Source organism: Silurus aristotelis (assembly GCF_946808225.1).
Source record: "Silurus aristotelis genome assembly, chromosome: 20".
In the NCBI taxonomy this organism is placed as follows: Eukaryota; Metazoa; Chordata; class Actinopteri; order Siluriformes; family Siluridae; genus Silurus; species Silurus aristotelis.
In genome coordinates, this window is record NC_139593.1 from 21,284,010 (window position 1) to 21,307,981 (window position 23,972).

A 23,972-nucleotide genomic window follows, 5' to 3' on the forward strand; every position below is an offset into this window, starting at 1 on the left:
GCATGTTAAGGTCTAAGTGGGAGATCTGAAAGGTCCTGCGCTGGTCCCTAACACCTTCAACCCCACTGAAGACCATTTGGATGAACTGGAACACTATGTAATTATTACCAGGTGTTTAACAATTGCACGTCATGTACAGGCGTCGTCTTTACCATTCCAAAATCCCAGGCGAATGTCATCTCGTGCTGGAGGTGAAAATCTTCTGCATATTTGAGATTATTGCCTCGTACGCCGGCTATTTAAAAACTTTGCGTGCATTCGTTACGCGGCGAATCTCACTCGGTGCAAACGCGATTTGCATTCACGATTACGTGCGTGCACGAGGTTGAGATCTTGTGTCAAGTCTTTTGCTGTGCCGTCGGCTTTTATTTGCACATAATTGAAATGTACGAGAACAAAAACAGCACAAGTGTCTGTGAAATTGCAGCAATTACCGCAAGTGAAACATGGCAATTAATTGCATTTCTTGCTCTCATTTGCATCTTTATTCGCATGACATCCAGCTTAACTCTCTATTCCATCTCGGAAACATCGCAGAGGTCGCTGAAGTGTTTATTATAGCACTGAATTAGATTGCAATTGCCCTAGATAGTTTTTTTTTTTTTTCTGATCATGCAAAAATGTTGTCCGTATCAACTTTGCGTCCTCGGTAAATGAACTGAAATGAGAACCTATTAGAACGAGGCCAATGATCATCAAATCATTTATCTTATCCTGATATTTACTGGTGCAAGTTTGTTTGTGCTGGATTTCCATTATCCCTGTAGCTAGCACCAGGCTGAGGTTGTATGCACCAGGCTGAGGTTAATGTGCACAAAAAATAAAAGATACGATTCTCAGAAACGGTCAGATCGCACCTACGACCGAGGCCACGCTTGCAGAAGTGGACAAGACAGGCATCAAGGTGCAAGATATCCTCACATCCTACTTCTATAGCTCTCTTAGATTTGCACCCTGTCTGCAGACTGAATGGAATGTGACAGGACCGAATATTGAACTTTGAAAAGTGCTCGTAATTTAATAGGTGCAGGTCACTTTCTTTCCTTACAATAAGAATTTTTGTAACCGGTTTAATTTTATTTAACTTATTATTTAATGATATTTTAGATTCAGTTAAAAAGGGAAGCCAGTGGTGGACACAATTCAACAAGGTTGCTATCACCGCATCAACACCTGTACCGCCCACCCACATCATCTCTAGCGGAAGTATCAATATTAACCTAAATATAACGTAAAATGCATGATTGTGTTGGACCCTCTTTTGCCACCAAAAACAGCCCTGACTTGTCAAAGGCATGGACTCTACTAGACCCCTGAAGGTGTGCTGTGGTATCTGGCACCAAGGTGTGAGCAGCAGATCCTCCCCACAGTCACTCGATTGGATTGGGATCTGGGGAATTCGGAAGCCAAGTCAAAACTCAAACCATTCCTGACCATTTTTGCTCAGTAGCATGGTGCTACTGAAAGAGGCCACAGCCATCAGTGAAGGCCATGTCCATGAAAGGGTGTGTATGGTCTGCAACAATGCTTAGGTGGTATGTTAAAATAACATCACACTGCCTCTGCCGGCTTGCCTTCTTCCCATAGTGCCTCCTGGTGGCATGTGTTCACCGGGTAAGTTTCATTCATAGATTCATCAGACCAGGCCACCTTCTTGCGTTGCATTCCAGTTCTGATGCTTACATGCCCATTGTTGGTGCTTTCAGCAGGTTACAGAGGTCAGAATGAGCACCATGACGTGATGTGTGGCTACGCAGCTTACATGCAGCAAACTGTATTCTGACACCTAACAATCTGAACCAGCATCTTTTTCAGCAATTCAAGCTTCAGGAGCTCATCTATTGGTTTCACCCCCCCCAGCCTTCGCTCCCCATTTGCATCAATGAGCCTCTGCCACCCACGGCCCTGTCGCCGGTTCACCACTGTTCCTTCCTTGGAGCACTTTTGATAGATACTGAGCACTGCAGACCAGGAACATCCCACAAGCGATTCAGTTTCGGAGAGGCTCTGACTCAGTCGTCTAGACGTCACAATTTGTCAAACTCGTTCAAATCCTTGTGCCCGCCCATTTTTCCTACTTCTAACACGTCAACTTTCAAAGACAAAATGCTGCTTAATATATCCCACCCACTAACGAGTGCCATGATGGAGATAATCGGTGTTATTTACTTCACCTATCGATGGTCATAATGTTAAGCCTGATTGGTGGATCTGCAACCAAATCAGTTTCCTCTGTCAGCCATCATGGTATGAAAAGACACACAAATATAATATGCAGTTTGGTGGTTTTGACGGCAAGGATGCTGGTCCATAGAAACCTTTTGAAGTTTTGGTCAAGTCTCTAAATCAAACCTGCTGATTTTGATCTCTCTTGTCTTTGTATCAATGCCCCTGAGAAGGAGTACATAGACATGAAGGCAAAGTCAGAACGCTCACTGAGAACCATTCTAGCACTAAGAATATAACTGAAGCCGAACAAATTGTTGATACTCAACAAATACAGTAATTATATTATATTATTAGAAGTTTTATGCTTGACATGTTTTTTTTGTTTTTTTTACAGGTTGTAACTGTTTGTTTTCTCCAGGCTAATCAGACGTGATCAAATCAAACCTCGCTTGCAAAGAGCTTGGATACATTAACTGATTATAGGACGAGCTGATCCGACTCTAATCACTGTCACGTTAATAACTTCGTGGCGATGCTGTTTAATCGCTTGAGTAATTCCATTAGAAAGTAAACTCCTCGAGATAAACCGTTGAGATTTATAGAGGCGGACGAACTGCAGAAATGCACCGGCGACCGAACGATCATTTTAATAATCAACACAGACGGCCATCGCTTCACTTAAGGTTTCAAATCGAGCGTCGGATAAATAACGAGTAAACCTTAGCAGCTTTACACTAATTTTATTTTATTTTTTTAATCTATAAGCAGAACGGATTCGCCATTGACTGATTTTACAGCGGAAAGGGAGCTGCTTCAACTGGTGACTAGTTAACGGCCCCTCGTTCCCGCTCAAGGTCGAATGATTGATGCTGACAGCCGGCCCGGGTTCAGAGAGCCTGCTGAAGAGTTCTGCAAGGCCCTAAGAAATACCCAGTCGTCCAGGTGAGCAGCAGAATACCAAAATTGGCAAATTGCCCTCGTATAAAGGTTGAACAGTTTTTCTCTTTTTTTGCCCGGATGTGTTTTGGATGCTTTTATTTCGTGATGCTGGGGGGGGGGTGTTGCACTATTTATTTATTTATTTTTAAAGATGTATTATACATTTTGTGCTCTTGTTTCTGTCCATTTCACATTTTATGCAATTCTACACATTCTTTTTTTATTATTAAATTCAAAAACATAGACAACAATGCCACATGTTTATTTTTATTTTTTGTTTAACCTAGCAGACGTTTTATTTATTAGTTAAACAAATTTAGACTGTTGGCGTTAAAAAAATTGTTATAAAAATTAAGTGCCATAATAATAAAAAAGTCATTATATGCATTTCTTCCCCCCATAACCGTACCGAACCGTGACTTGAAAATTGTGGAACGTACCGAACAGTGAATTTTGCGTACCGTTAAACCCCTAATAATTACAATCGATATTGTAGAATTTCCTTGACACAAGTCAGGTCCTGTTGTTACTATATAGTAGCTTTAAACAGTGTTAGACACCCCTATCCTGTACATTATTACAAATTTGCGTAATCCATTAATTATTCGATGATGTGGAAGGTGTCACTCAGTGGTTAAGATGTTGGACTTCTGATCATTAGGTTATGAGTTCTTATCCCACCACCACTAAATTGCATCTTCATCCCAATCTGGATATGGGGGTCCGTCAATGGGGCAACTAACCTTCCAAAACATAGTATCACATCTGAATTGTAATAAACGTTAATCAAATGTGTAATAAACCATTAATTAAAAAAAATAAAAAGATCTGGTAGCTTAGCTGGTAGCATAATTAGAAACCTACAATGGGTTTCAAAAAAATTTAATTTAACTAATCAAGCCATTTCAAGAAGTAGTGCTGTGGGCTAAGTGCCTTTGAATCATTAAATTGCTACTGGAATCTATTCTGATTCTGTGAATCCTTCCTGATTTCTATTTGTCCTCGTTTTTTGTTGTTTTGTTGAAGTAAAAGGTCGAACAGAAAAATGAGATTAGTGTAATGCAGATGTGGGATTCTTGTCAGCGTCACTGGGAAGTGCAGGAGTAAATAATCATCCCTGCGACTTCACCGCATGAAACGAACGAGGAGCCCGAGTTTTAAAATGTCCTACAGGAAACATGTCACCTCATGTCATCTCACCTTTTCAATGCAGGTTTGGACGCATATGCTTCTGTCTGTCGTCTGACTCGTTTCTCCTGAGGTGGAGCATAAAAGTGGTGCTAGTAGATCCTAAAGGTTAAAGGGTTCTGGTGCTCTTCTATTTCTTTTAATTTATTATCAAGGTTTGAAGCATTTTTTTTCTCCTTGCCTCTGTATTGCTATGCCAGGAATATAAATGAAACCAATCTGGCTTTTTCTTTTCCTTTTAAATAAAACACTAGACTCTTCCTTACACTCCTTCCAAGTGTCTTTTTATTTACATTTTCTAAAGCAATGGATGAAAATGCCTTCTCGCTCACACACACATTTTAAATGAAGAATAATAATTTTCTATTTAGACTTGAGGTACTGTGATCTTTATGAAGATCTCAGTGTACAAGATGAAAGCTTATGATTTCTAATCAGTGTTTTATGCTGATGTAACCTTTTGTTTAGAAACGATTCTTTTAAAAGGCCCAAAACTGCTGAATTGTCAAAAACAGTATGTTACAATTCTACAGAAAATGTACCGTATAGAAAACTGAGAATCGTGCAAATCTTGAAGGAGTCTCCAGCATCAGAGATTCGGCGAACAATTATGACGAGGAAAAGTGATCAAGGAGACGTTTCATGGGCACGATGCATCCGTTATCTACAAACCAAATCCACTTGCGTTTTTGTATGTATTCCTTACCCATGTGTTGTAAATTGAATAAGGTAAGTATGACCTTTCAGCAGGTTGTGTGAGAAGGTTTGCAGGACGCTATGAAGAATCGGGCCACATGTCCTTGAACCTGAAACATCAAAAAATAATCAGTTAGTCAATTCAATAGATGTCAATTCACTGTACGAACTGTAGGTTTGTTGTTATAAGCGCTGTAGAAATCAAAAGGAATTTCCATCCATCCATCCATTTTCTCCCGCTTATCCGTAATTCGGGTCGCGGGGGCAGCAGTCTAAGCAGGCCCCCGCCTTCGACTGCTGCCCAATTCTCACAGCACCGTCCCTTACGGTCCCTACTGCAGGTGGTGAGCCCACGGGAAGTCAAAAGGAATTTAATTAATTAAATATTTTTTTATTATTAAGGTAAATACTTGTCTTCTGTGTGAGCAAACTTTTTTTTTTCTCTGTTTTGATCCTATTGAAGGCCAGACTGTTTGGGTGTCCTTCAGGCTTGTTGTAATCAGTGTGTGTATTGATTGCCTGTCCAGGAGTCGAGGAGTAATCAAGTCGAAACGCACTCGCAGTTCCAGTTCGTCTTTCAATGTGTAGAGAAAGAAAAAAAAAAAAAAAAAACCTAAATCATATCTGTACTGCGAAAAAAAAGCGTTCAGAGTGCGAGTCTCGACACGAATAATTCGGAGGTTGCGGAACGCGAACCGAATCGAGCAGATTGTGTCCGGGTCCTAAAGCAGTCCCCCCCACACGGCCTGGACAAATGCACGTATTCATCAGCGGGACAGGATCCAGGGAACAGAACGAGACACCAATTTCATCCATCATCTCACCGCTGTTCCACTTGGACACACACGAGCGCTTTTAGAGGACGGTAGTGTCACATTATGGATTATTTCACCTCAGCACCATGTGGAAATGATGTGTTAGACTGGTACTATCTAACGGCTTGGGGATGACTTGAATGAAATGCTCAAAAGAAAAAAAAAGGACTTGTACATTTTGGAGTGAGGATTGGATAAATGGGGATTTAGCAGAGCTTACAGGCGGGGGACGACGACAAAGTTTTCCCTATTACTTTAGTCAGAAATGTATTTTCCGTCTGTTGTACCTTTTTGAAATCAGTCGTTTTTATTATTATTTTTTATCGTTCTGATTCGATGTTCAAAGTCCCTTCAGCTCGTTGTCTTTCACGTTTCGCATTCACACTTGTCATAAGAACGGTTTCATATTTCGAGCGCTCGTCCTTTATTTATTTATTTATTTATTTATTTTTACCAATTTTGACTGTAATAATGCTTCGACCAGAGCACTGCTGAATTCTGAATCCATATCAGTCAGAACGTGTGGATTTTCCGAAACAGCAGCAACGACAGCAATGAAGCTGGAAATCGGGGTTTATATTAATGCCCTCATTTTGATGCTTTCGTGTTTCTGTAACATGTACAACAAACGTGGCTGATATGATGTAGGAGAAGGAAAAAGATCCCTGATGGATAAATATAAGATACATGACAATGGATTTGCTCTATAATTAATACATGATTGGTTGCTACAATGGCTTTGGGTTACAATTAGCAGAAAAAGTTTTGCACCCGAGTCTCTATCAGTGAACAGCTGATGACCTTGACAATGACTGAAGAATAAGCGGTAAGGGGAAGTGGTAGCTCAGTTGGTAAGGCTTTGGGTTATTGATCAGAAGGTTGGGGTTCAAGCCACAGTATTGCTAAACTGTCACAGTTGGTGCCTTGAGCAAGACCTTTAATCCACAATGCTTCATTCTACATCATGGCTGCCCCTGTACTCTGACCCCTACCTTCCTAACAAGCTGGGATATGTGAAGAAAGAAATGCACTATGCTGTAATATATATTTGTAACAAAGTCAAAAGCCTCTCTTTCGCTAATCAATGGACATTTGATGTTGAAAATGGGTTCCCTTTAGCGTCAGGTTCCTCCTGAACTTCTCAAGGGGTTTTTCCTTGCCACAGTCACCACTGGTTCGCTCACTGGAGATATATTTATAGCGACTTATTTTATATTCTATTTATTGTTCTAAAGCTGCCTGGGAACAATAACTTTCACACAAAACAGTCAGGTGTAATGGGTTTTTCACAAACCAGCACCATGGATTTTCTTTACTATTTGATAGATTTAAACTGAAGCAAATAGTGAAGGAAAAAAACCAAACACAAACCGAGGAACCTCTGAGACTCTCAGGCTTTCGGTCCGAGCAAGTTCTAATAACACAGCCCGGGTACGCGCCGGCGTCGATGTTGAAATGCTGCGGTTTGTAACTCTGTGTACGTTCAAGTTTATATATATATATATATATATTTATATATATATATATATATATATATATATATATATATATATATATATATATATATATATATATTTTAAAAAATGGAAACAAAGAGAGAATTGTGTATAAGACGAAGCTGAAACGAGGTGAAAGCTGTCACTACGGTGTGAAGAGATTCAGCTGATCCACTGAGCAGAACACAGGATGGATGCTGTAATATGCTGTTTGCTGTTGCACTCCACCAGGAGTCTCTTTATCTGATATTCCAGCCTCAGGCTGAGAGAGAAAGTGTGTATGTGTGTTTTTTTTTCCCTAGGAAAAAAAAAAGAGGCGAGTTTTAATATCTAGGGTATTTCTCCATCTTGACTGACATGATGGCTAATGATGTTAGTGAGTCAGGACATTTTTCTAGCAGGTTTATGAAAACGTAGCAGTTTCAAGAAATTGGTCAAAGTCAAACTTCTGCTGGTATTTACATATTAAACAACGATGAATCTTCATCAACCAAGAACAACAAAAAAATAGCAGTCACAAATTCTTATATCGAAGTTCTCAACTGTTTTAGCTTCACCTTGATTTCTGGTACTTTGGCGACACAACCCTAGCGCTTGATTTGTCTTGTTGCGAAGTCTTGCCAGTTCCAGTACATTCTCTGAACCTTTCACTTATTTTGACCTCTAATTGTTTATTCAACATACAGTATATATTTAGAGATGCTTTCCCTACCTAACTATGGTCTGACCTCCATTTTTTTTTGTTCTTTTTTGTTTTCTTTTTGCAGGAGCACTTCCACTGGGAGGCTGAAATCCAGAAAAAAATGCAATGTAAGCTGATTTGTTTTTCATCACGATCGAACGCCACATAATGTTGTCCCACATAGGAATTTAGCACGTAATTATTGCCACTGTTTGGAATTATAATTCAAACCGGATTATTATTGCCCCTTTAATTGGTATCTTGAACTCAACACCGGTCCAAAACCGATTACGCAAAGTCACAGGAGCCACAGGAGAAGATTTGGTCTGGCTATGACCAATGCCTGATGTAGAAGTAAATCTGAAAGTGAATCCACTCTGGAACACCATGTAAACATTATTTGATAAATCAACACACACACCGTCTCAAACAGCGTTTTCTTCGGCTTGATCTCACACAAAATGATCTAATTGCTGACTATATTTGAGTTCTTTGTGTGTTTGAACTTTGCTGCGTTTACAGGCTTGAATCTTCTACCTGCACCACACACACTTGATACACACTGTGTTCAGCCCAGATGCTGGAATTTATAAATACTCTGGCTGGACCTGTGAGTAAAAGCCAATTCTACTTCCCACAGGCTTCATTAAAGACCCCCTTCTCATCAGATTTAATTAAAAGAAAGTCTGTGCAGGATTATAACTCCTGGCAAACGCCGGAAGCTTTCGAGTACAGAAATACACAGCTGTAAGCAACGGAACTGGGAGATTTTAGCCAAAACATGTGCACGAGGTTTATTAATCTCACCCGGTCAACTAGAAATAATCAAAAGGAAAAGGTCAAAGACACGATCCACACACTATTTGGAACCAGCAGAGCGAAACCAAAGAGTAGGCCAAACTAGTTGTGGCTATATAACAGGGGTCTCCAATCTTCTATACACCACAGAAGTTATATTTGTGAAAATATTGGCTTGGAGCAGCTGTTGGGGGGGGGGGGGGGTATTTATGATATTTATACTCATTTATTTCATTTGTATACACATTTTCCCCAGAACGTTCTTGTGCCCCCAGGAGGCAACTCTTTGTGGTTCTCTGCTATAGACAAACTTGACAATGTTTAATTGAGCTTTCTATGGTCTGTAAACAGGAAATCACAAGATGTTCATATGTGCCATGTACATAGACAATTTCCCCAAAAAAGATTGTGATCCTCTAAAATGGACAATTCAACTTTTTAAGCTTTCTATTGTCTGTTAAGAGGAAAACACAACAGGTCCTGATAGTTGTAATGGGCCTCCTTGGGTGTATTGTTTGGTTATTGATTTATGCAAATTTGATCAAATAAACTGGTCATTCTAAACATAACACTAAACATGACCTGAAATGATGGATTATGAGTCAGTCCTGGCAGTGATGTGCACTGTAGCACGGCACCAGAGCGGAATACAGAATAAAGCGAAACAAACACACAAACCAATGAATCAGATTTTATTCAAATCTTAGTGAGCTATAATTTGACAAATGCATGTAAATCAAATTCTTGTCAGAAATTGAGGAATAGTTTCAAGATGAATTAACAGCTTTAAATCTGAAAAATTGTGGAAAGGTTGTGTAATGTATAAAAGCGCTGTTATTAATGTGTGGTAGGCGTTAATAGCGTTTTGTCGTAGCAATTGCAAATGTTGCACTACAAGCCTTTTGTTTTTATTTATTTATTATTATTATTATTTTTAAAATCAATGCTAAACAGAAAACCCTAAGTTGTATCAGCATTAGAGGGGAAGTAGATGCAATCAGCGTTTTCCAAAGATTTGAAGCAAAAATCGAAATCCATTTGCTGTTTGAATGTTTTGACAAAAAATGGCAAACGCATCATAAAAAACTTTACTTTTCGTAAAACAATTTAGTACACCGGAAAAATGTGAAAATACTGTTTCGAAATGTACCCACTATAAACTTAAAAAAGAAAAAAGGTCCTTTTGTACCAAAGCTTACCTCAGCAAATCCTCAGGCAGTTGTGTTGAGGTGGAATTTAGAGGCACAATCAACTTTTTTTGATCACGTTCAGCTGGGGGGTGGGTGTGGGGATGGTGGGGTAGGGGGGCAGACTGAGCAGTGCTGTAAACGGACCCAGTCTTCATTGCTTTATTTAATCCTGGGTTATAAACGTGCTGGTGTTCAGTGCTACAGCACCTTTGTAAAAGCCTGTGGTTTTCGGAATGTGGTATTAATCAAAATGATGTTCTATTAAACTGGTAGAAAACTCCGGTGGCCATTTAACTCCAGTGGCAGTTTTAAATGGGAGCTGATGAAACACTGTGCACATTCGAAAAAAGCTGCATAATTCTTCCTTCGTTTAGGGGTTTTTTTCTATAAAAGGCTGATTTGTGGAGATTCTTGAAATCGTGGAGGACTTGGCGTTTTACTTTATTCTCTTGACGTTGTCGTACACGGAGTAGATAAATAGATATTATATACAATTCGAGTTACCGGTTTCAACATGCAGAACTAAGGGGAATAGTTTGTGATTTAAAGAAAGTAAGTATAAAATCCCGGGTTTTATGCTGGAGGGGCAAAACTGCTGTCCCGAGGAGATCCATGAAGACGCAGTTTGCCGCTGATTGGATCGTAAATATGAATATGCTTCTATAAGCCTCCAGGAAAAAAAAGTCTTATGACTTGCTGAATAATATCACAGTCTCAATACAGTAACATGTATATATATTTTTTTAAATGGTACTTTTTTAATGTTTTTTTTTTAAATTGTACATTTTTAATGTTCTATTGTAAAATAGTAAATAAAAAAAATAGTAAAAAATAATTAAATAAATAAAATATGGGTTTGAGTTTTGTAATTTTACAATGTCCCAACTTTTTCGGAATTGGTTTTGTGCATAAATGGGGGGGTTCCAAAATGAAAACGAGTGGGAAAAAAAATAAGGTTAAGGTTGATTGTTGTGCGATGGACGAACAAAACCAGGGCATAGACAAGAATAAGTAACAAAAACAGAAGCAACTGTGAGAAATGAGAAAATGTGTAACGTGAAACTACTAAACGTGTTCCATCGTACCTTTTAAAACAGAACCAAACGGGCTGTAAATATACAGACATATTCATTGGTGTATCCACTTCCATGTATTAAGACAACAGGTGAACATGAGGACTAATGACAGGACAGAGGCGGAGTTATGACCTAAACATGGTGGTGTGAAGACACAAAGGAATTCTGCGCTTTGTGGTAGTCACTGTACTCAACTCAAAAATGACCACAGAATTACTAACTGCATCAGTACAGTGATGACCAAATGTATGTAGCGTGACACTAAAGAGTTCTTCAACAGATGACTTTTTGGGAGTCCCCACAGAGACTTTTGCAGTCATGTGCATATTTATGTATGTATTCCAGTTTGGGTTTAATTCTCTCTCACCTCAGCTATTGTGTGATGAAAATGACATAGGTTTGCGATGCGAGGACAAATTTGCAAGCTCGTGAATTGTATCATTTCCTCTGTCAATTCTCGGCGGGGACGGTGGACGCCAGGAGAGCAAAATCGCGGTCCAAATGTGACTATATCCATTTCAATCATCCGTTGCCTAAAGTGCTGTTTAATAAAAGAAAAATACTGCATTATTGTGGGGAATCACCTGCAATTCTACAGTAAACGGTTTAGAGTGTAGATAAAACTGAGCAATGATGCTGCGAGTGAAGTATCTGCTTCTGGAACACCATTAGCAATCTTGAGTTCTGCTCGCTGGCACAGTCATTACTTGCAAGATAAACCTGGATCAATTTGTCATATCTTGAATCAATAACCATTTGCTGGCAGGAGAGATGTAAAGCCTGGAATGCGCATCGGAACATGCCGTTTCATTTCTGCGCCCGATTGAATCGGCGGAATGCGAATCAGCGTTGTTCTGCAATCCATAATCTTATTAAGCAATTTGCTGCAGTGTGTCGGAATTTATTACAGCGGGCGTCGTGCTCGGCATTTTCCGGACGAGTTGAAGCGGTGCATGGGTAGTGATTTATTTGTACCACCTTGAAATTCTGACACTGGATCAATGTATCAATCAAACGCTGACTCAGTAGATCAGCCGGACATTTGATATGACCATTTGAATGGCGTTTGCGAATGAGAGGACCTGGTCTCGGGGTGAAAAACTGGGGCGACGTGGCTTCGGCTTTGTTCTTTACTCGCTTCTGAAAGCTTCTGTGCCCTAGCTTTCTTAACCCTTTGGTTGAAAGCCATACCCGATCTCCATGTTCATACACTGGTGTCCTATCACGATGTCGTTTTGCAAAGATGTACTACTTGCTCCAGTTATTGATGGGTCTGTTCCCACTTGTTTCACTCCTCAGACACCATTGTATATTATGTTATAAAATAAATTGAGGTATGTGCTACTGAGTAGAGACCAGCTCAGTGCAAGTGACCCAGTGTGTCAATATAAAGCATTGTGCAGAGAACATAGAAGAACAAATGTCTATCGACCAACAAGTGGTCGATATGTGGATGGAGTTCTCTTCAAGTGGGGACCCCTCTGTTAAGCATGAGAATGGTTCCACATCAACAGCCTGAAGATCAGTGAAATTCTGAGCAACTCAAAAACTTTGGACTGTGACATCAACGGTCTGCTACAATGGTTCAGCTTGCATGGAAAGTTCTGTACACCTCAACAACTGTAATGATTGGGCGTTTAGTGCCACCCAGATGAGGATGGGTTTCCATTTGAGTCTGGTTTTCTTTGAAGGTTTCTCTGAGATGGGGGTCATAATGGTTATGTATGCATCAGTGTATGCGTTCGGAGTTCAGAAGGCTGATGGAAGATGGGCAGGAACTGTTCTCGAGCATGCCACTGCGACAGCAGACGCTTTCCCAGATGGTAGAGGAGTAAACAGACCTTGTTTGAGTGCAGAGGTGTCTTTGATTGTTTCATGCCTTTGTCGGAAGCGTTTGCGATGGCAGTAATTAGGTGGGAGAAAGGTTCACCAAAAGTAGGACACCATTATATTGTTGGCAAAAAGTTGTTTGCTACCTGCTATATAGCCGTATTATATAGTCAATATTGTTCCTGTTTTGTTGGAATCCGGCATTTCTTCTGCTAATAATCTTGTGGATCACTTTAACAAGGTCTTGTGTAAAAATTTCATTTGAAGTCTTTAATAAATTACGCTTCAGAACATGAGGATGCTAATCTAGGACGAAGCTGTGTTGAACCACAGCGGTGTTTTTTTTTTTTTTTGTTCGTTTGTTTTTTTACATATAAAATATTTATCCTTCCCACATGTCAAAAAGGATCATTTTAATATAATAAATGAATTGAACTGAATTTTTTTGGGTGTTCGTAAAATCCAGCCATCCACAGCATGAACAATAATCATTTTCCCCTTCCATGAAATGAATTATACAGTTCGGAGCAGAGCGTTTTGCCTTAAGCTGTGCTCTGATCTGTGATATTAATGTCACAATGGGGAATTAAGTCGGCGTCATCAGAAAAGGGAAATGGAGCTGCCCGGGGCGTAAAACGCACGCATGGCTTATTTCCTGCTCTCTTACACTCTGACAACAGGGTGAAAAAGGAAAATAAGCGGGATTTCCTAGAAGGAAAATTGTTCTGCCATGTCACCATTTAGCTGAATTAATTTGTGGTTTTTTATTTTTTATTTTTTTGCCTTGGTGATTTACCTAAAATGAAAACAACCAAAAAAACATTTGGATGTTTGAACATTTTGCTGCGCTTTTTTTTTTTTTTTTTTTTTCTTCTAAATCCTGTGGTATAAATGAGATAAAACATACAAATCCAGAAAGAACACAAGATGTACCCGAAGCTCCGTTTTTATATATTCATATGCTGGAGGTTGTTGTGCAAACTCCATTATTACATTCACAGCCATTTTTTCGTAGTTCTGGTTCATTTAGCATGAATCTGACTCGGCTAGATCTCGGCTGTGGAAGAGATGACTACGCGCTTTGTTTTGGCTGCAGGTACTTTGCACTCGTTGAAGTTCCTCTTCTGAATCGGTGCGTGCGTTCGCGCGTTGAAGCTCCGTACCTGATTAACGACGCCGCATCTCCTCCGTTGTAGTTTACGAGCCTGATCAGGTCTAACCAGCGGCAGATTAAATAGAATCTCGCGCCTCGCTCGGGTATTGATCTTCGATACACGCTGTGAATCATAAGCTGCTCGTGTTCGCGCTCATAATATTGGATTAATGTCTTGCTGCCAAGATGCTTGTGGTTTTTGCAACCGTGGACCTCTGGCGTTGGGGTTGGAAAAACATAGTATGACATCACAACTTTTTTTTTGCCCTGAGATCGTCTGGATGAACCAAAGTATGAAACATTCACAAACCCAGATTTCCCATTGTTTACTGCACGATTTTAAAAAGCCTTACGGTACATAGTATCTAAATAACATCCACATTGGACGAAATTTGCAAACGCAAATGTCGATTTCTGCTGTGTAACTGCTTCCCATGTTGCTTTAGATTCACTGAGGTTTTTGTTCGAGTCTCCTGTGTGCGGACATCAGTGTTTGCAACACAAGAAGCCAATAAAGGAAAAAGGGTATTTTACAGGACGGTGATGACCGAATCAATAGAAACGATGTATGAGCCCATTTATTATTGCCGCTGCTGTTTTAACGGAGGGTTCAGACGACGGGTTTTGAGATTTTATCGTCGCCGCATTTCTTTCGCGAAGTCCAGCCGGAGTCAAATGGCGCCTGCGAAATGTTTTTCCGACGCGCCTAGTGGTTTTCATTCGATCGACTGATCGATCGTTTCTTTCGAGCAGTGCGTTATTTGCGTAAAATCGGATGTGCTGGGAGAGAAAAATGATAATGATTAAAAAAGTTTCCTGGTAGATGGTCAAAGGATAGAAATCGATTTGAATCAGTAGCTTGCTCATAAGCTTTATTCATCTAAAATCCAGTGAAATTGTCAAGTTTCCGTCCTTTGTTTTTCAGTCCCATTGAAGGAAACCTGACTTATGTGCCTCCATGTAGTAGCAGCAGGTACAGTATAAAATGGGCCTTGTTCTTTTTAGAGTAAGAAGCATTAGTTTGTACATTTCTCCTGGTTGCTGTGGGGCGTACAGCACAGAGACAGGTAAGATCCCATCTCGTATCAGAATGGTAAGCATTAAAACAAGACCTGACTACGTCTTGAGTAGAATTCCTCAGCTCAAAGTTTTCAGATGTCAGAAATCAGAGTTCGGAGATATCAGAGGTCCATTCTGCGATATTCTGATATTCAAATCCATGCTCACTTTCTGTTCACCATTCAGCTTCTGAGCACAAAGTCTGAGGCTCTTCTGAGTCTAGACGCAGGGTTCATTTCCCTTCTTAAGTACATTCCGATGAATATTCATAGTTCGAGGCACCTTATGAAGTATATTTCACATTCACACAGATGTACGCTGAGGTGTTTTCAGAGGTGCATTAATATTCTGGGGGATTTTTTATTTATTTTATTTTTTGATACATTGACATTCTGAGGTAAATTCACATTCTGAGGTGCTTTCAGAGCAACCTTGAAGAAATTTCTGGAACACATTGCAAAGTCTAAACTCATGCCAGATTTCGTCTTAACATTTGACTGCTCTAAAATATTGTTTCAACCAAGCAACCAAGAACGTTACTGAAAGTTATCCAAAAGGATGATCCATGGTATAGTTTCACTTGGAAAAGCTCAGAACCCCAGCTCGGTCACCTGAGTAATGGTGTCTGATGATTTAATGCCAGAAACACCATGAGTTCTCTACTGAGAATGAGTCCAACTTGCAACATCTGGTGTTTTAAATGTAAAAAACTATATATATTCACATTCTGGGGAAAGTAAGTTGTTATAGCAAGATTTTGCTCAAAGAAACATTCTCAAACACCAGCATGTACAGTTCAATACTACCATAAACTTCAATATATAGGCAACTTTTTGGATTTGAATTCGTTTATGACAACAGAATTTATAAAAACTTGAAATGTTCTTTTTGCCTACAACCAACAACTTAAACTGAAGAAGCAGCAGGCTGGTTATTCCCCGGTCGCTCCGCCTGTGGATTTTATGCAAAGTATGTTTTAATAAAAACAACACATGATGCCATTCATCTGTAAACAATGATTGTGTCCGTATCGACACTGACCATAAAAACAAAAGTCTCAGCCGTTGATGCTCTTATCAACACGTTTTATGCAAAGTGGTTGATGTTTCCTGTTGACCAGCACCAACAGTTTGTATGATGTTGCTGAGGGAAACCGTTGAAGGGATGGGAGGAGTTTATAAAAGAGAACAAGGGGGATATTAATGAGACGTCTGTCCAGTTAAGGGGCAGAAGGTGGGAAGAAAAAGAGCAGAAGCAACACACAAGCTGGGAGGATCTACAAAACTCGCTGCACCAGTAACGTCCACGAGAAGCATCACGGGTACGGACGTGTTCACGCGTTTTACAAATCGAAAACTTTTTTTTTTATATATTAAAAATTCGATAGTTAAATAGAATAAGTAGTGTGTTATAACTCTGATAATGGAAAAACAATGTGCAGTCATTTGTGTATAAAAGAGTTACATGTTTTTAAATTGTATTTTCCTGGAATGTCATAACGTGTGTGTGTGTGTGTGTGTGTGTGTGTGTGTGTGTGTGTGTGTGTGTGTGTGTGTGTGTGTGTGTGTGTGTGACGCATTTGCTCATAAGTAAGTGTAATAAAATGGTGTAATATGAGGCGTCTTTCCAAATTCACATACACAGGGCCTTGCTGTACTGTAGTTACCAGACTATCAAGAGCAGCGATGTTTGGGAGTTGTAGGCTATGGCGGCCATGTTTGTAGGCAAGTTATTAGTAATTCTAGTTATTATTAATTTTATCTCTTAATTAATTTTTGTTTTTTATTTAATTAGTTGAGTGTTAAAGAATTCTTTGATCAACGCATCATCCTGAAATCGTTTTTTTTTTTTTCAGTTTTTGACACCGTGTTGTAAAGATAAATATAGACTTGGATTAAAGGAAAGCAGATGCAAGAGATTGTGCTCGTTGTTATAAAACGGTAAACGGAAGGTAGTGGTTTCACGAGGAAGAGGTCGATGTGCAGCCGGGAAGAGAGAAGGTCATCTGAATAGACGTTGTAGCACTATATCCAGTAAAACTTGTAATAATGCGTTTATGAAAACTTCGCCCCCTTTTTTGGGATCATGTCCCTCTGGCTCATTACTGCCTCCTTCAATGGTGCACTTTTATAAACTTTATTACTTGTGTATAAAATAATGACAAACCAAAATGATAAAACTTCATATTGTTTGTTTGCAGGCATGTGCCAGAAATGGGTTTTGGTTTTCCTGTTCTTCTCAGGTCAGTATTTTGTGCAGTACAGCTTGTGTGTGTTTGTGTTTATTGGAGAATCACTACTGACCTACACAATCTTGACCTACATGCACGTTTATGTGGCTTATGGTTGTACGATTGATTAATGTAATACAGCTCTTATGATGTTTTATTTGAATTATGTTTCTCACTGTAGTATGTGGTGTAACGGCGATCATTCCTCATCGCTATCACTTTGTGAACGAGAATAAAACCTGGCGCGAAGCTCAGACTTACTGCCGTGACAAATACACTGATCTGGCAACCATCAGCAACATGGACGAGATGAAGAAGCTGAATAACACACTGCAGAATAAAACTGCAAAGCTAGCTTGGATCGGTCTAAAGAATGAGAGCGTTGGGGAATGGAAGTGGTCTCTGGCAGACCAAACTTTCTACAGAGACGGAGACGCTTACAGGAACTGGAGAAACGAAGAACCAAACAATGCTAAGAAAAAAGAGTTCTGTGTTATGATGTCAAGAAGCGATGGTTCCTGGTTAGATGAAACTTGTGACACAACATTACATTTTGTGTGTTATAATGGTAAGAATTTGCTAATATATGCTAAAGAAATAAAAAAAACTTTCCATTTATATAATATTTTCTGGATAATCTAAGTGTATTCATGTCTTTTGTTGGATGTATTTGACTGATCAGATTTCTTCCATTAAATTATAAATGCCCCCAAATGAATTATTCATGTAAAACAACTGTCTTTTAGAAAAAAGTATCAACAGATACGCATTCAAGGAATCTAATAAGACTTGGCGTGACGCTCAGACCCTCTGCAGAGAGAAGTACACTGACCTGGTCAGTGTGAGGAACCAATCGGAGAATCAGGAGATCCTGTACATAAGTAAAAAAGAGATCACCTCGAGCACAGATTATGTTGATTTATATGTTTGGATTGGTCTCTTTAATGACTCCTGGAAGTGGTCAGATCAGACTAAATCCTCATTCAGATACTGGAGCTCTGACAAACCCAAAGATGATTTGAAATGTGCAGCAGTGAGTGGGTCTGAGCAACACTACTGGAATAATGTGAGATGCACAAAACAACTTCCATTCATCTGCCATGAGAGTGAGTTCCATCACACTAATTCACCTTCATTTCATTTTTATAGTCATCTCAGTGTTTATATAGTCTGTCCCTGATATATATATATATATAACATTTGAACATATTTCCAGATAAACTGATCCTGATAAAGAAGAGTCTGACCTGGAAAGAAGCTCTGAGCTACTGCAGGAACCATCATCATGACCTGGTCTCAGTGCACTCTGAAGAGATGCAGCTCTTAGTGAAGGAAGTTGCTCGGAAAGCCTCCACCGAACACGTGTGGCTCGGCTTGCGTCACACCTGCGCTCTGGGCTTCTGGTACTGGGTGACTGGAGAGATGATCTGCTACCAGGACTGGGCTCCGGGGAACGGGACAGGAACAGAAGACTGCAGCAATGAAGAGAGAACCGGAGCGGTGCAGTCTGGAGGAACGCCGCAGCAGTGGGTCAGTCTGCCTCAGAGCAACACACTCAACTTCATCTGCTCCACCTATAAAGGTTAGTCAGTGTGGTGGTGTTCTGTAGATATTACACCAATACATTTACTCTACATTTCATCTAACGCATATAACACACTGTATACTTCAGCTAATCCACATCTATTTTAACAATCAGTTTAATCTCGATCTCTAATATTATATCTATAATAAAATAAGGGGTTTTAGCAGAATCGTGGTAAAAGGGTTGTTGTTTTGTTGTGTTTGATGTTTGTTTAATTATATTTTCAAGATAATCAGTGATCATTTTTATGCATATTTACATGAATAAGACTGAAATATTTTCAAGAAATCTATGCAATTTGTTAAAAACATTTATTTGAATAATTTTCTGTTGTTAATCAATCAGTAATAAAGGTGTGTAGTAGACGAATAAGCAAAAGTTGTTTGTCTTTGATTTTTAAATACTGAATATGGAGTGTAATGAACTTTTAAATGTATTTCTCAAATAAAATCACAAAAAAAAAAAAATCGATCCAGGGTTTTGTTTTGTACTTATTTTTTATATTGTTAATCAGCTGTAAATTGTGGAAAAATCCCTTGAAATGCAGTACACAGTTCTAAACCTGAGATTAGATTAAAGGAAATAAACGTCTTCAATTGTTTTTCTTTTGGACTCTTCGAATGCCATTGAAATCAGACGTCATAAACGGAGGGTGAAAAGTGTTCGTCTCAGTTCATTAAAAATCTCTAACGCTAAAATCTCCAGGTCTGCTCCTTTACCTTTTAGGAAAACACTATTTATAAAAAAGAGCTGAATAAACAAATGTTTAATCTACACTTGCATTAAGCTGCAGGTAAAAAGTAAAAACATTAATTAACCACAGTAACTATGGATACAGTCCAAACTACAACAAACACCAAAATCCTGAGTTATTCCCTGTAACCTGTCAAACGCATATTTAAATAGTCCCCCGAACCATTCGGATGAATTCCTCATGGCCCGAAATGCAAACACGGTGAACTTCCTGTTGCTTGGTTTGGAAACACGCAGGTCAGAAATGATGACACATGAGATCATGTACAGTATGTGGCTCTAGCGCTATATAACAAAATAAAAAAACCGTATGCAGTGTCATCATTAAAAACGTTCTGCATCATCAATCATCATCAATCAGCTTTCAAGTGACGAGTCGGAAAACGTTGCGATGCTCATTGGTCAGTTTGATTTTGGTTTTGTTTGACGAAATGTAAAGGCGTGAGACCCGCATGGATCGCACTTGTTTGTACGTTTTATTGTCGCTGTTCGAATAAAATTCTATGGGATTTATTTTCATGCGAACATTAAGAAACTTTTTTGTGAGGCAACAAACCACAGACTGACCCCAAGTAGCAGCATTCAGTTCTTTGCCTCTTTTTGTGTGGATTTTATGCAAATGTGTGTTTTTAATAAAGAACCGCGGCCCGTCCTGACGTTTACACGTCGCACGCATGCAGCTGACTTTATTCCCGACACCACACAAACCTTGTATTGTAGCGTTTCCCGAACTAAAGGCACATGCAAAGTGTTTGGTGTCGACCAGCTCATACGATGCTGCTGAGGGAAACCGGTAAAGGGATGGGAGGAGTTTAGAAACAAAGAGGACGAGGGGATATAAATGAGACGTCTGTCCGGTTCAGGAGCAGAAGGTGAGAAGAAGAAGAGCAGGAGGGCCCAAGACGCACCCTGGGAGGATTTACACGATCCGTGAGAAGAGTCGCAGGTACACACTTGTTCACGTGTTTCAAATGTAATACGTTTTATTGATATGAATAATTCTGCAAATGAGTGTGTTGTAACTCGGATGAGTAATAATGTGCAGGCTAGTGTTTATAACAGAGATGCATGACTTAGAATCAATTCAGAACATATACAAAGTGTGTGTGTGTGTGTGTGTGTGTGTGTGTGTTTATTTAGTGCTGTATCTTTATCCCAGAATAAGTTTAATTTCCCAAGTAATGTTGCTTTTTTTTTTTAATGAGTCCAATCCAATATCATATTTGTTCTACTCTCTTGTTCACAATGACGCATTTGCTCAGAACTAAGTGTAATAAAACGGTGTAATACAAGGCGTCTTTCCAAATTCACTCACACAGAGGCCTTGCTGTAGTTATCAGAATATTCAGGGCTGAATAAAACTCAAAATGTGATAAAACATGTCCGGAACAGAAATAACAAACACACAGCGCATTGCTGGGAGGTTTGGGGTCTACTGAGAGAACACTCTGTAAGGAACGACAGATCTAATGTTTTTGTTTATTGTGGGTGCGAGTAGTTTGGGGTTTAAGAGCAGTGACGTTTGGGAGTTGTAGGCTATGGCGGCCATGTTTGTAGGCAAGTTTGTAGATGATGGTTGTGAAATGATGGTTGTGAACATGACAATCAATGTCCAGTGCTGAAATTATTAATTTTATCTGTTATTGTTTTTTTTTTGTTTATTAATTAGTTGAGCGTTAAACAATTAATTGATCAATACATCATCCTGAAATCGAAACATTTGGCAACTTGACTGCGTGTATGTTGGAGTGTTGGTGTCAAATGAAATGTTTCCAAATGAATCTGTTTTTTTTCTCTCTGTTTTTGACACCGTGTTGTAAAGATAAATATAGACTTGGATTAAGGGAAAGCAGATGCAAGAGATTGTGCTCATTGTGATAAAACAGTAAACGGAAGGTAGCGGTGTTTTTTTTACGAGGAAGAGGTCGATGTGCAGCAGGGAAGTGAGGAGTTAATTTGAATAGACGTTGTAGCACTATATCCAGTAAAACGCCCCCTTTTTTGGGATCATGTCCCTCTGGCTTATTACTGCCTCCTTCAATGGTGCACTTTTATAAACTTTATTACTTGTGTATAAAATAATGACAAACCAAAATGATTTGAAAGCTTCATATTGTTTGTTTGCAGGCATGTGCCAGAAATGGGTTTTGGTTTTCCTGTTCTTCTCAGGTCAGTATTTTGTGCAGTACAGCTTGTGTGTGTTTGTGTTTATTGGAGAATCACTACTGACCTACACAATCTTGACCTACATGCACGTTTATGTGGCTTATGGTTGTGCGATTGATTAATGTAATACAGCTCTTATGATGTTTTATTTGAATTATGTTTCTCACTGTAGTATGTGGTGTAACGGCGATCATTCCTCATCGCTATCACTTTGTGAACGAGAATAAAACCTGGCGCGAAGCTCAGACTTACTGCCGTGACAAATACACTGATCTGGCAACCATCAGCAACATGGACGAGATGAAAAAGCTGAATAACACACTGCAGAATAAAACTGCAAAGCTAGCTTGGATCGGTCTAAAGAATGAGAGCGTTGGGGAATGGAAGTGGTCTCTGGCAGACCAAACTTTCTACAGAGACGGAGACGCTTACAGGAACTGGAGAAACGAAGAACCAAACAATGCTAAGAAAAAAGAGTTCTGTGTTATGATGTCAAGAAGCGATGGTTCCTGGTTAGATGAAACTTGTCACACAACATTACATTTTGTGTGTTATAATGGTAAGAATTTGCTAATATATGCTAAAGAAATAAAGAAAACTTTCCATTTATATAATATTTTCTGGATAATCTAAGTGTATTCATGTCTTTTGTTGGATGTATTTGACTGATCAGATTTCTTCCATTAAATTATAAATGCCCCCAAATGAATTATTCATGTAAAACAACTGTCTTTTAGAAAAAAGTATCAACAGATACGCATTCGAGGAATCTAATAAGACTTGGCGTGACGCTCAGACCCTCTGCAGAGAGAAGTACACTGACCTGGTCAGTGTGAGGAACCAATCGGAGAATCAGGAGATCCTGTACATAAGTAAAAAAGAGATCACCTCGAGCACAGATTATGTTGATTTATATGTTTGGATTGGTCTCTTTAATGACTCCTGGAAGTGGTCAGATCAGACTAAATCCTCATTCAGATACTGGAGCTCTGACAAACCCAAAGATGATTTGAAATGTGCAGCAGTGAGTGGGTCTAAGCAACACTACTGGAATAATGTGAGATGCACAAAACAACTTCCATTCATCTGCCATGAGAGTGAGTTCCATCACACTAATTCACCTTCATTTCATTTTTATAGTCATCTCAGTGTTTATATAGTCTGTCCCTGATATATATATATATATAACATTTGAACATATTTCCAGATAAACTGATCCTGATAAAGAAGAGTCTGACCTGGAAAGAAGCTCTGAGATACTGCAGGAACCATCATCATGACCTGGTCTCAGTGCACTCTGAAGAGATGCAGCTCTTAGTGAAGGAAGTTGCTCGGAACGCCTCCACCGAACACGTGTGGCTCGGCCTGCGTCACACCTGCGCTCTGGGCTTCTGGTACTGGGTGACTGGAGAGATGATCTGCTACCAGGACTGGGCTCCGGGGAACGGGACAGGAACAGAAGACTGCAGCAATGAAGAGAGAACCGGAGCGGTGCAGTCTGGAGGAACGCCGCAGCAGTGGGTCAGTCTGCCTCAGAGCAACACACTCAACTTCATCTGCTCCACCTATAAAGGTTAGTCAGTGTGGTGGTGTTCTGTAGATATTACACCAATACATTTACTCTACATTTCATCTAATGCATATAACACACTGTTGAACTTATTGAAGATAATCCATGGAGCTCATCATCTTTGTGCCACAGCAGCTAATACACATTTTTTTTTCCCCCATTATCATTTTATTATAATTAATAATCAAGAACTTTAAGCATTATGTTACTCTTACAGGTTTAACCCATTATGATGTTATCTGTAATAATACATTTTTTTATTTATTTTTTTATGGGAATCAGGGTAAAGAAATGTACTTGTATCTGTGTGTTTGGTGAATATTTGTTTATATATTTACACATTTATATTGCAAGATTTTCAATTTGTAAGCAGTTTATTAATATTTCAGCTAAAATTATTATCCATGAGCATAAATACAGGAGGTTTTTACAACCAAATACATTTAAGGAATATTCGCAATTTTATTTAGTACATGTTTTGGATGACTTTGTTTTTCATAATATATAAATAATCAGGGGTTGTTGGTCTTTTTAAAGCTGCCAGATTATTATTATTATTATTATTATTATTGGCTGT

At 39.2% G+C, this 23,972-nt stretch overlaps 1 protein-coding gene across 2 annotated transcripts; it reads left to right on the top strand.

Annotated features, from left to right (window-relative positions):
- Window positions 1-3,074: 3,074 nt before the first annotated feature.
- On the top strand, window positions 3,075-23,914 carry LOC310715546 (C-type mannose receptor 2-like). Of its 2 annotated transcripts, XM_083522048.1 has the most exons (7): window positions 3,075-3,111; window positions 8,071-8,113; window positions 16,311-16,412; window positions 17,292-17,333; window positions 17,503-17,889; window positions 22,563-22,922; window positions 23,033-23,911. In XM_083522048.1, exons 2-7 carry the CDS (start codon window positions 8,107-8,109, stop codon window positions 23,401-23,403), a joined length of 1,269 nt encoding a protein of 422 aa, XP_083378174.1. In that variant the 5' UTR covers window positions 3,075-3,111; window positions 8,071-8,106; the 3' UTR covers window positions 23,404-23,911. The 2 variants fall into 2 exon arrangements, with proteins under 2 accessions (XP_083378174.1, XP_083378175.1); XM_083522049.1 differs by lacking the exons at window positions 3,075-3,111; window positions 8,071-8,113; window positions 16,311-16,412; window positions 17,292-17,333; window positions 17,503-17,889 and adding exons at window positions 20,544-20,605; window positions 21,787-21,828; window positions 21,998-22,384 and having other exon boundaries at window positions 23,033-23,914.
- The last annotated feature ends 58 nt before the right edge of the window (window positions 23,915-23,972 follow it).